The sequence below is a fragment of the Bos grunniens genome, chromosome 25 (assembly GCF_055505025.1).
Source record: "Bos grunniens cultivar Pamir isolate PY7600 chromosome 25, Bosgru_T2T1.0, whole genome shotgun sequence".
Classification (NCBI taxonomy): domain Eukaryota; kingdom Metazoa; phylum Chordata; class Mammalia; order Artiodactyla; family Bovidae; genus Bos; species Bos grunniens.
In genome coordinates, this window is record NC_141189.1 from 14776066 (window position 1) to 14789491 (window position 13426).

General features: G+C 44.9%; 1 protein-coding gene across 6 annotated transcripts in view; it reads right to left on the bottom strand.

Annotated features, from left to right (window-relative positions):
• Nucleotides 1-220: 220 nt before the first annotated feature.
• Nucleotides 221-13426, bottom strand: part of CRCP (CGRP receptor component) — a 39413-nt gene continuing 26207 nt past the window's right edge. For 4 of the 6 annotated variants that reach the window (XM_086374744.1, XM_086374745.1, XM_086374741.1 and 1 more), the window contains 2 exons: nucleotides 7960-8017; nucleotides 221-2362 (listed from right to left, as the gene is read on the bottom strand). In XM_086374744.1, the coding sequence (XP_086230870.1) occupies nucleotides 2213-2362; nucleotides 7960-8017 (208 nt within the window). In that variant the 3' untranslated portion in view covers nucleotides 221-2212. Of the gene's footprint in view, nucleotides 2363-3743; nucleotides 5587-7959; nucleotides 8018-13426 lie in introns of those variants that run through there. The other 2 variants (XM_086374742.1, XR_015154519.1) reach the window with 2 other exon arrangements.

Genomic DNA, 13426 nt, shown 5'->3' on the forward strand with positions numbered 1-13426 from the left:
TTCTTGTGTAAATTTTTATTTCTAAAATGTTGTTATTAATGCAATAGGAAAACTACACAGTCCATATTTCTTATGAAGGTTCAATCTTCTAGATCCTGTTTGACCTAATCAGAGGCTAAATTCAGGTCCCAAATAAAGAAACTTAAAATTTTCTTGAAATCCAACACAAAACTTAGATCTAAATAGACTCAAGGAAAAAAACAAAATTAATACATATGTATTAGTTTTTAAGTCAGATTTCATTTTATTTCTTACTACCCATGGTAAAATAAACTCTTCTAAGATTTTTTAAAATAGTGTAAGTTGGTAGTCATCTGAAAACCATTTATTAACTAATTAAACCCTAAATCCATGCAGAAAAAGTATCAAATGCACTCGAGGTCAAAATGAAACAAGGACATAAGCACCTGTATGCCTTGACAAAGCAACAGCTCCTGGTAAAATTCCTGATATTCAAGAGAGATTTAAAAATAAATGTCCTGTTAATTTCAATGTTGCCTGTAAGCAGATCTCAACTGATCCTTAGATGATGAGGTTAAGGTAAACATAACTGCCTACTGGGGGGGCTGAAATAACCTGGGACTTGTAAGAGGTGGGAAGTAATCCAATTAACAGAAGCATTGAAAATATGTGATCTTACAACAAAATGAGTACCAATTTGAAAAATGTCTATGGGCATTTTCTTCTCCAAATAGAGAGCAGAGTGAATACGGGGAATTAATTTTAAACAATACTCCTAGGATCTAAGGCAACCGTATGTCTGGGGCTACTAAACTCTCCAAAGCCTGAATATTAACAAGTTCCTTGCATGGTAATTATTCTAATTTTTCAGTTAAAAAAACTAATGTAACAAACAGTCAACAAATTCAAACTCTTATTAAAATCAGCCTCTAGTTCTTCATACTCCATCCACAAAAAGAGCTACGTAATTGTGCCCTCTTTATTTAGGGTTTCTTTTGTTTGGGGGAGGGGATGGTGCCACAGCTTGCAGCAAGTGGGATCTTAGTCCTTACTACGGATGAAACTGACACCCCCTGCAATGAAACCACTGAGTCTTAACCACTGGACCGCCAGAGAACTGCCCTTTCTCAAAGATGCAAACCATCTTCCTCCTGTGCAAATGAGGCTCACCTGGCTGCAACAGGCTGCACCTGTCACAAGGCAGAAACCTGAAGGTGTTCAGAAAGGCAGGTGACACGCGGTCATTTAGTCTGCTGCTGCTGCTGCTAAGTCGCTTCAGTCGTGTCCGACTCTGTGCGATCCCATAGACAGCAGCCCACCAGGCTCCTCTGTCCCTGGGATTCTCCAGGCAAGAACACTGGAGTGCCTCTTTTCAACTGCAGTGAGCTGGTGTCCTAACATTGAAGACTAACTAGTGAAACTGCTAAACAAAGCCCATGCCAGTAGAGGAAAGGGGTCTTTAGACCTGATGAAGAGCTGTCCAGCCCGTTCTTTTATTTAGTTATTTTTAAAATATTTATTTGGACACGGTATCTTCGATCTTCGTTGTAGCATGCAGGAATCTTTTTTTTTTTTCTCCTGAGTTGCAGCATGTGGGATCTAGTTCCCTGACCAGGGATGGAACCTGGGTCCCATACATTGGGAATGTGGAGTCTTAAGCCACTGGACCGCCAAGTTCCTAGGCCAGTCTTTTCTTATGTCTATTGTTCTTAAGGAAAAGATTCCTCTAAGGTGAGCCAAGCTCAGTGGCTCACTTTAACTTAGAGCAACTACTTGCTGCTTCACGAGTTTCCAGCCATCTAACAGGATTCTCCTAAGTCAGCTCTCACTCCAGCAGTGCTCTGCATCCCTGCTTGGGAAGGTCCGAGGGAAGCAGATGAAATTAATTAGGATACAGCCCATCAAAGCCAAGGCAAGTATTTTACCAGCTGTGTACAGAGACCTTCCCACAACCATGGCAAAGGCCACAGAAGAAATATTTTTACCACAGAGAGTTCCACAGTCACTGTCCTTTTTGACTCACTCCTCCTCTCTTCAGCTCTCTGCCCTGACAATCTCAGCCAGTCCACCATGTTTGTTCTCACAGAGGCACAAGGATTTCTTTTAAGATTATTTTTGTGGTTTACCCAACTAACCGGGAAATCAGGCCTGTTGGGATAGACGGTAAAATCAAATAAACAATCCTCTGAATGTCTGGGAAACGGCTGCTGGGCCTTCAACTTCAGGAGACACTCGGGCCAGCTGTGCTCTTCTACACGGGGTCCTCCTCGTCCATCGCCACGTCGTCGCTGGCATTCTGCTGCTGCTCGGCCTCTGGCCCCGCGGGGAGGATGCTTGTGACGGTGTGGAGCAGAGCTTCGATCTGCTCCTCTGTCAGCCGTTCCTCACTCTCCTCCACCATCTGCAGAAGGAAAAAAAACCCCCCAGGACTTACAAGGAGCCTCACAGACTGGGCCCACCCCCGCCCTCCCCTCCCCATGTTGTTCCTGGTCTCGGCCCAGCCCCTCAGCACAGAGCTCAGGGTCTGGCTCCTGAGCTGCCCTGGGTCTCCAGGCCCTTTCCGCTGTAACTCCCCAGGAGGCAGAAGCCTGCTTAAATTCCAGGGTAAGCCGATGTGGCTGCTCCACACGAGTCAGTGAAAAAAGCAAGCTGCAGGTTAGCATTTTTTCTTAAAGAAAAAGCAAACCCTAACAGTTCCCTACCCATCCACCTACACACAAAAATACACTACATAGACAAAGAAAACTCACCCGGGTAAAATGGCATTTTATATACACTTTGATGCATCACAACCAGCACATCTGCTAACTTATGTCCTGTAGCAGCAGCTCAGTTGATGACTGCCCACTATGTGCCAAATGGTTTGTTTACTTTTTCTAATCCTTACTACTATCCCCACTGACAACAGCTCCTGGGCCTGGCACTGCGTCTTGCGCTTCACACCCATTTTTCCTTTTAAACCTCATGACAAGCTCAGCAAAGGGCAGATCTAGAATCCCAAGCCAGACCTGTCCATCTCTGATTCCTACAATCTAACACACGCCATGGGCCACTGTCATCTCCTGGGGATGCAGGATGCCTGAGGAGTGACGGTTGGGAAACAATCTCCCACCGCCCCATCAAAGATCCATTTATAGCCCAGTTTCTGAAATGGTCCTGGACATCTGAACGTACAGATGAGATCCACACTTGCAAGCCTAACCTCTAATCCTCAATGTTAATAAACACAAACACAATGTCATCAACCATCTTCTGAAAGCGTCACGCAAGCAGTCCAGTTATTTCACCACGCTCACGTGCAGGCACTAGCCATCTGTCAAAACCGCCTTCTCAACAAAGGTGTCCAGGGTCTGTCCTATGGCATTTCCCAGGAACAGTGTCTGGAATCTGGCAACTAAGACCAAAAGGAGTTCCAGAAAGAAATCCTGGCAGATTTAAGTACAGCATGATGACAAGCGAGGCTTACAATCCTCAAAAGGACTTCAGTCTGACGGCCTAGCTGCACAAACAACAGTGCAGAAGTTAAAGAAGCCAGGTGACAGGCCCAAGATCAAAGTTCTGGCAAACCGCCAGCCTCTTCATTCACCTCAGTCCAAAAATGTTTCCACAACTAGAGAGTAACACTGGGTGTTCTAGAATAAAGATTCAGAGTGAGGAAAAAAAAAAAAAAAAGATCCAGAGTGAACCAATGGAGCTACTTCCCATTATGCTGCAAAGTAAAACAACCACACTTAATAAAGATTCAAAGGCTCCATGAAAAAGAAAAAATCCTCAAAAGCCCACTTTTATTTATTTTTAATTTTATTTTTAATTTTTTTATATTATACTCTTTATTTTTTTCTATTTTAAGAATAATTTTTATTTTTTATTTATTTATTTATTTTACTTTACAATATTGTATTGGTTTTGCCATACATCAACATGCATCCGCCACGGGTGTACACGTGTTCCCCATCCTGAACCCCCCTCCCTCCTCCCTCCCCATACCATCCCTCTGGGTCATCCCAGTGCACCAGCCCCATGCTTCCTGTATCCTGCATCGAACCTGGACTGGCGATTCATTTCTTATATGATATTATAAAAGCCCACTTTTAAAATCAGCCATGTAAAATTACAGTCTGTAAAAGGAAATATTCTACCACACACTGCCTCCAAAGAATGAAGGGGGAGAAAGGAGAGATATACCTGATTTGATAATTTAATCTTGAGGGAAAAGTGATCTCTATTCAGGAGAACAATGTCTCCCAGCTTATGAATAACCGGCACACACAGTTGCTGATGAACCGTTTCCTGCCGCAGGTGAAGAATGTGAAAGAGACTGTTGTGAGACCAGTGACAACCTCCCATCATTATCAGCGCTCCTTCTCACAATCACTGCACCAGAGCTTCTCAAGGCCGCTGTACGTAAAGCGAGGACAATCAACAGACGAGTACAAGGAGGCTCAGCACCACAAGGAAAACTGATCTGATCTTACAGCAAACAGGGCAAGGTCTCTTGAGACTTCGAATCCCAGCTCCTCCTAGAACTCCATGGCCTCCAGTAGGAGATTTCTATCAGCTCCTCTCTTGGAGACACTGGATGGCACACCAGAGTCCACTGATTTGAAACAGTTTGGTTATATGAGCTCTGAGGGGTCTTCTTAGAAAACCAAACAGGGAGGATTTCCAGAGGCCACCTTCCTGCATCCAGTCTCTGGGTCTGACAGATCTGGTTTCAGTTAGGTGTGTTCTTGGCAATAGGGCTGACAAGTTTTACTAACTTTTGGCCAAAGGTGCCAACAGCAGATGCTTTTATTAGCAAACAACCCTCAGGAACAATTATAGTCAGGAAAATTTCTTTCCCAGTCACAGAAGAAAATATGAACTGTATTAAGCAAGATGAAATATACACAAAAAAGAAACTTGCAGAAACAAGAACTTACTAACCCCTCTTGGATCGCTAGAGTCAAAAATAATAACACTACTCTTCAACTTTTCTCTCCAACACAGAAGTAACAGAGCTCAAATAAAGAAATGCAGAGTGGTGTCTCAACATTCCAAAATATCAAAGGGTTCAAGTTGTTCAGAATATAAGGGCAAATGAAACGTAAAAAAAAAGTATTTGAGGGGAGTCAACATAAACGATACATTTTTTATCATACGTGAAGATTATATTAGTTACCAGGGGCTGTCAGACTGGGCTGCTGTACTCCAAAAATGTTTCTCACTTAGTCTAAGTTGCCAAGCCTAACCTCCTGCTCTGCTCAAAACAACTAAAAATCTAAGAACAACAGGCACTTCTAGCTATTTGACCCAGAATAGTTCACTTTACCTCTATAAATTTCAATTTTCTCTAAAGTAAAATTAAAGTAATGCCTATAATAAGGACCAAAAAGGACACACATTTCAGTGTTTTATAAAGCAGGAAACTATATGATTCCAGCCTTTTTATAATCACTAGATTACAACAGGCACTGATGGTAGCGCCAATTAGGACCATGGCCTGTGAGGCCCAGGAGTTCACATTCTGTTGTCAGGCCAGAGGTCCCAAACGGTCCCAAATGAAGATACAAAAGGGCACGGCAGAAGTCTCAGAGCTGGTGGCCTCCCCATCTCCTCACATACAGCAGGCAGTCAGCTGTGGATCTGAGGATCACAACAAACCATGGCTGAAGGATTAACCAGGATAATAGAAAAAGAGAAGTTTTTCGGCCTCCAACACTGAATCCTGACAGATGCTGGATGTTGGGATTACTTCTGGACCTAGGGAGAACACACGGCTGTAAAGCTAACATGGGGAAATTCTCAAGTTCTCTGCACCTTCCTACCTAGGGAAAACCTCATTTCTTATCCCTTTCTGGTGAGAAGAGACCTTGCTACACACCTTGGTAAATGACTTGCTACTCTTTATGGCCAGATCCCTGGCTGGGAAAAATCTGGCCAAAAAATGCTGGGAAACAACACAGACAGCTTTTAACAAGGTCTATCTACCTGCGGAAAGGAGGAGAAGAGGATAAAGAGAGTCTGAGGAGACGTCAGAGACCTTTCTCCTCACTATGCAGCAGCTCAGGGCTTAGAGGAAGAACAGGGCTTCTGAATCACACAGACCACTCAGGCACTCACTAGCCGAGACTACGGTGAGGGCATTAAAGGTGATACACACAGTTTCTGGCCCTGAGTCTGGCATAGAGCAGGCCATCTTAATAGCAGCTAATCCTACCAAGTCCTGAGAGCCTTCCGCAGGCTCCAGGATGAGGTCACGCTAATCCTCCTCATCTCTTCTCTCCATCTGTCATTAAGCCATGAATAACATATGTTGCTGATTAAAGTTGGAGGAGACATGACATGTGATCTTTAACCCAGAGGGATGGGGATTATTTTCTTGCTGTTTTGCTTTTTTTTCTTTTCTAAGCTGAATTTCCAATATAGTCAAAAGCATCAGAATAATTGACGGTATTAGAAAAAAAAAAGTTTATTTAGCCTGAAGACCAGTTCCTCCTAAAAGACACCCTTTATGGAAGGAATTCTTCTAATTTAATTTTGGGTGCATTTTAAAGGGTAGAAACAAAATGCTGAGAGGACAATAAAACTTTTAGTCAAAAAGTAAATATCCCAGGACTCTCTTAAAAAGGGTTTGGTTTTATTTTTTTTTTAAGCAACTCTTAAACATCAGAGGTATTTTCTGCCATTTTCTTCCACATTTTTCTAAAGGAAATTTGATAAAGAGCTAAATACTTCTAAAAGTGATTTTGAAAACTGCTTTATTTTCATCTTATTAATTCTCCAGCCAAAGTTTTTTACTTGCAATTGAATGGTCTGCCTAATATTTAAGAGCTTAACAGTGGTCTCCACCCGGGACACGGAAGGAAAGCGCACCACACAGAAGGGCCACAACCGCTCAGTCTGCAATCCGGGGCCACTTCACAGTCTCCTCACATCTCCTCTGCCGTCTGCCCTGGAGCGCGCGCGTGCGCGTGCGTGCGTGTGTGTACGCATGCGCATGCGCGTCCTCAGTCGCTCAGTGGCGTCTGATTCTTTGAGACCCCATGAACTGTAGCCCACCAGGATCCTCTTTCCATGGGATTTTTCAGGCAAGAATACTGGAGTGGGTTGCCATTTCCTCCTTCGGGGTATCTTCCCGACCCAGGGATCGAACCCACATCTCTTGTCTCCTGCACTGGCAGGCAGCTTCTTTATCACTGAGCCACCTGGGAAGCCCTACTCTGGCTTTCCCAATCCTAAAACTTAATGCTGTGCTTGCAGTTTAGACTCTGTAAGTATTGAGTTTCCACTGAATGGTTACATGCAAAGGGAAACTAGATGATCAAATGTGTGGTTTGAGAAAGCAAACTATGATTGTGGTACGGAAGATGGGCAGGCAGGGGCTGGACTGGAGGTAGGAAAACAGTGAGAAGACGACTGTAAGAGCTGAGCAGAGAAATAACAACAGGAATTACTGCAGTGCAGCAAGGGGAGAAGAAAGAGCAAGAGGTAGGAGAAGGAAGAGAAGCCGCAACTGACCGACTAGGAGCTAAAGGGAAACGAATGACTTCCAGGAGTCTAGCCTGGGACACTGGGCCAGGAGGGTGACAGCGTGAGCCTGCGGCAAAGTGCACATATGCTCCATTCATCGAGAGAAGAAATACAAGAGGAGGTCAAAAGTGTGTGGGGGGCGGGGGCAGCGAGGGGGGAGGATAAACTCCACCAGAGCCATGCTGAATCTAACCCTACAGAGAAGCAGTGGCTAGAAGGGTGTAGGACATGGAGGAGACAAAGAGCTGCCAAGTCAGATCCCCACATCCTACAGAAGGAGTGACATTTCTCCAGTCTTTCCTTTTCCCTAAGTCCATAGTAACTAGGATCAAATTGTTGAGGTTTCCTTTCACTTATAAAATGGATGGTCTAGCAGTCTTTTCAAATTATGACAGTTTCTGGCTTGTCTGAGGTCAGCCTTTAGAACCCATTTTACATCTCAGACCCAGAAACTAACCCATCCAAGTTCAACCCTCCTTCACTCACCAGCTGGATCTCAACAGCAGTCACAGGCCTGTGATTCAGCAGCTGAAGCTTTTCAGCTCTGTCAAAAGAAAAGTACAGAGCCTTCAAAACTCTTATACTCGTAAGGATTTTGAGTCTTCACCAAGCAGTTTAGAGAACACTTTGTCAGATAACACATGGAAGAACAACTTGGAACATGGCCCTCAGTTTCTTCAACTGTAAAATCAAAGAATGAGAATAGGAGAGTCCTCGATCAGTGACTCTTACTCAAGGGCACAACCATGGATTAGAATCCTAAAGAGTCCAGAGGCTTGGGTTATAAGAAATGTAACAGACAGTACAGCTGCAGTTTTAATAAACTGTATTTGGGAAATCTTAATTCAAATTATAGAAAGTAAAGATTTACAAAATCATCTTGGTTGTTCATCACTTCCAAATGGTTGAAAATTCCTTTTTGAGGTTAAGACTAAATGTCACTCAGACTTGACCTGTTAGTAAACAAAACCAAAGACTCCAAGGAGGCAGGAGGTAATGCATGGCAGTATAAGACAGAGTTTTCTGCCCTCAAAGAGCTCAGAATCCAGTTGGGAAAAGAAGGCTAATAAAAGCGAATTTTAACAAAAGATTCACAATGAAGACACCAGTTATCTGCCACAAGACAAAATATAGTTCATGGCTGCAGGGGTGGTTGAAATGCATGTGCTCTCAAAGATGACAGAACTTGTGGGACGTAGGCTCAAGAGGGAGGGAGACGTGTATACCTATGGCTGATCCACGCTGATGCACTGCAGAAACCAACACAACACTGTAATTATCTGTTAACTAAAAATAGTTTTTTTTTAAAAAGGTAGGACTTGAAAAAAGTGGCTTCAATGTTTGCCACCCCTGTGCAGGTGACAATTTCTACATTTCTCTCTCTGACCCTGGAGCTCTACAGCTTCCTCTTTTGAATTCAATTCAATAAACATATTCTGGAATAAAGTGATGAAATAAGCCACAATTCCCAGAGCCAGGTGTCTGGGGAAGCAGTAGTTACCCAGTTCTCCCTAAGCCTTGGTTTCATCACCTGTCAAACAGGAATGACTACAGTACTTACCTGTCTCATGAGAAGGTTACAAGGGACAAAAATTTTACGATTTAGAGCAAGAATGGCAACCACTTATTGCTTACTTTCCATATGGCAAGCACATTTAACCCTCAGACTTGAGGCTGAGACGGTAAAGAAATAATTTGTCCATGGCTACACAGCTAGTAAATGGCAGAGCTGAGACTCTGCTATCCAAGCTTATGTCCTGAACCATCTGCTTCTAAAAGTATTCAGTGTTCATAAAGACAACTCACACAGTCATTGCCCCATAAACGGCAGTCAGGATTAAGGCAGTGCAGTCAAGTTCTACCCCTCATAAGCCCCCAAACATGCACTCTAGCCTTGAAGGAGGGCATGGCAGCCCACTCCAGTATTCTTGTCCAGAGAATCCCATGGACAGAGGATCCTGGTGGGCTACAGTCCCTGGGATTGCAAGAGTCGAACATGACAATGCTCTTTCTTTCTTTTTCAGAGAGGAGAAGACTCTTGCACTGGGCCCTTAAGGATTTTCTAGGCGAAAAGGATGAGAGGAACGGGCAGTCAGGGCAGGAACAGCACATGTAAACATCCAGAAGAACGAACATTCACGGAGTTTTAGGAAATGGCTGCAAGAGAGGCTGTGGGACTCGAGGCTGAGAGTCAACTGGGCCAAGACCACAAAGGCCTGCACTACCAAGGAGTTACTCTAGAGGCACTGGGGAGCGAGCGGGGACAGGAGGGGCTGGCTGGGTCTGGAGAGCCCGGGAAAATGGAGGCAGAGACGCTGTGTAACACTCCCGGGTGAGAGAAAGCAAAGCTGTGTACTTAGGTGGCGGCGGCGGCAACGAGAGTCCTGATCTGCTCCTGGTCGCCCTCAGGTACAGTCAACAGGCCCTGACGACCGCCGAGGCTGGGGGTGTGGGGGGCGAAAGACGGGGAGAGCTGAGGCTTGCTGTCGGGTATTTAGCCTGTTTGGAAATACTGTATGAACTGAAATCTGAATTTGAGTTTGTGGTACTTTTGCAGCCACAATGAAGGACTCACCCAACAGCTTCTCTAGTCTTAGTTCGAGTTTGGTCTAGAACTAGAGAAAAAGATTAGAGCCGGCTTTATTATGAAGGAGTATGCAAAACCAGGAGAGTGGATATCACAGTCCAGAGGCCAGCTGCAGAGGAAATGAAGACCCACGGCAGCCACCGTCAAGCACCTCTCCTCACGGGGCTGGGGGAAGGCCGCAAAGGAGAAAGGAAAAGTCCAGGACAGAGGGTATCACCAATAGTGTCAAATGCTGAAGAGAGGACAGTAGGTTGACAGTAGAGAAGTCACTGGATTTGCCAAAAAGGAGGGCACTGGTGGCCTGGTCAGGCAGTTCAGCGGAATGATAGTGAAGGCGACAGCTGGACTGTGAGGACTGGGGAGTAACTGGAGGAAGTTCCTTTTCCTTTGTAAAGCAATTATCATCACTTTATTCAAATCTTCCAAATAGTCTTTGGTCTACACTTTTAGTATAAAAACCCCACAAGATGTGCACCACAGTACAGCTGGAGACATACAACACAAGTTCCACAACAGTCAAACATAACATGTAGACAGCACAAAACTTAGGTGAACTGAAATTATAAGATAAAGCAAAGTCCAATTTTGGAAAACAAAAATTAAAAGATTAAGGATCCCAAAATATTCTTAGCCCTAATGAGCTTTCACTGGACTCAAGTCATTTTGGAGGGAGGCATTCACAATATGACCCCATTAACCCAGCTTAGGAATTCTTGGGAGCCATGAGCGGCCGCACCAGGCACTCCGACAATAAATGGTAACCAGTTTGTGATTTGAAAATTCTAAAATTTGGCTCTAAATTAATTTCGCTCTAAAGTCACCAGGCTTTTGAAAGGCACCTTCTGTGTCGCCCTCATATTTTAAACTGTTTTCAGTATGGTTTATGTTGATATGCTTTGATATCAGACAAAGCTCCATTTTTCTGGCACCAAAGCAAATCTGGGTTTGGTTCATGTATATGGAGAGTCTCTGAAGAGGGTACAAAGGCACTCTACACGTCTGTCTAAGGAGATCCAAAGTAGAAGTAGTGGAGTAGGTGCTAAGGGCACAGAGCGGGTCTCAGAGGATCCTCGTGAAAGACTACGTAAAAGATGACAAAGGGAACTTCCCTAGCAGTCCAGTGGTTAAAAACCTGCCCAGTCAATGAGGGGTACACAGGTTCGAGCCCTGGTCAAGAAAGATTCCACATGACGCAGGGCAACTAAGCCCATGCTCTGCGAAATGAGAAGCCCAAGCACCTAGAGAGGAGCCCCCACTCACCACAACCAGAGACAGCCCGTGTGCAGCAACGCAGACCCAGTGCAGCCAGAAATATATAAGTTTTAAGAAATGACCAGTGGGAGAAGTGCAAGGAGAGAAGGAAATGGGTCTGACTGCTTTCTGTCCTGCACCACAGAGTCAATGGAGACTGCTCGGAGGGAACATTAGACTCGGGTGAAGGGTGGGATTAGAGCAAAGGGTGGAAAGGAAAAGGCAGGCAACCAGTATGTTTCATTCATAACAAGCAACATAAATAAAAATAAATCAAAGACTTACAGGAGATTAAAGATAAATCAGAATAATCTGGCGACTTTAATTAGAAGATCGAAGTCCTCTGCAAACCTAATGTCATGTGTTATGACTAAAAGCAAAGACCAGTATGGTACAGTATTACTCCAGAGGAACTAAAGGCAGATCCTGAGGGCTGCTTCAGCCACATTCATTTTATGAACAAGTACCTCCTTCACATCAACCTTCAGGGAGGTACTGCCACCACAACACACACGGTTCCTTATTAAGTTTGAAAAGTGACTTAAAGTTTGGGCACCAGAAAGATATCGCAAGAACACGTGTCTAAACCACAACTGCAGGTTAACATGACTAAAGAAGTTATATTACAAGAAGCTATGTGATGTCTTTGCTGGCACAGAGGTGGCCTTGGTTCCTCACCAGATGGTGGAACCACCCTCTGAGCCACCCATGGAGAAACTTCCCTTCTGCTGAATTACAAGACCCCAGGCTCCCTTCAGGACTGCAAGCTGAGCAGCACGGGGCGGACGCTCTGGCAGTGGAGGAGGAACGTTGCCAGCAGTAGCCTCAGTATCGAATCTGGCACCTAAATGATACCCTCCTCTCACCGGCACTAAGCCATGGGACTCTGGAACCTAAAGGGCCAACAGTCACAGACTAGGCCACAGGCAGATACCACGAGGTGCCAGGAAAAGCAGCGGACACAGCAGGGACTGTGGCAGCCCCTGGTGTCCTGACCTGCTGCGAGGTCAGAGGACAGACCTCACAGCAGGCAGGTCAGGCAGTCAAACCCACCAAGCAAGTTCTCTGCTCTGCACCCCAGGAGCTGAGCCCAGCTGAAGTTAAGTCACAGGACCACATGTACTGCAGGACCATTTTGGGGGATGGAGGGTCCAAACATTCCCCCTGACTTCAGAGGCTCATTTTTATCGTCTCTACTTTCTCTCCTTCATTTAATTCACTGCACTTTAGCTCCTGCCCCAAATGATCACCAAAACTGTTCTCATTTAGGGGCCCAGAGTGCCCCACACTGATCACTCTAGAGGGCTTCTCTGCCCTGCCCTGTCTCTGGAATACTGCTGGTCACTCCCTCCCTAAAATGACCTGCCCTTGCAGCCTCCGCACACCATTCTTCCCTGATTCACCTAGCTTTCTATTCCCTCATCTCTTTACAGGTTTCCTCTTCCGCTTGCCTCCGTGGCATTCCTGTGGTGCCATCTTTCATCCCTACGGAGTTCTTCATCCAAACCTCACAATCTCATCTGCCGTTACAGGTTAGAACCAAGAAATTCATGTCTTCATGTAGTGAGAGCCGATCTCCAGACCTCTGTAACCAACTGCCACCTAAACACCCCAGACACACCTCAAACTCAACCTATCCCAAAGCAATCTGACTACCTTTCCCAACAAATCAGTTCCTCTCTCCATACTTCTCATCTTGGTGAAGAGCCAAATACACAGGCCAGAATCATCCTCGACTCTTCCCTCTCACCCACTGCCCATATTAAGACACTAAGAATTACTGATTCTATTTCTTTCGAGGTATCTGTCCCCAGCCCCGCCCTCACCATTTCTACAAGCCACTTCAATTCTTCTTGGCTAAAGGGCAAAGGCCTGTCCTCAAGCGTCTGCCACTTTTTCAGTCTACCTTCATTCTTACAAATAAAGTACCTTTTAAAAGATGAAAATCTGGTCATCTCATTATCCTGCTTCTAATCTTCCCACTGTCCGCACAGTTTATAAACTTTCTTCGTTCAACCTTCAGAACCCACGGACATCTGCTGTTTGTCAGCCTCTCTAGGTTCAAATGCCTCCATGTCCCCCAAGCACTCATATTCCAATTAAATGACACTGCAA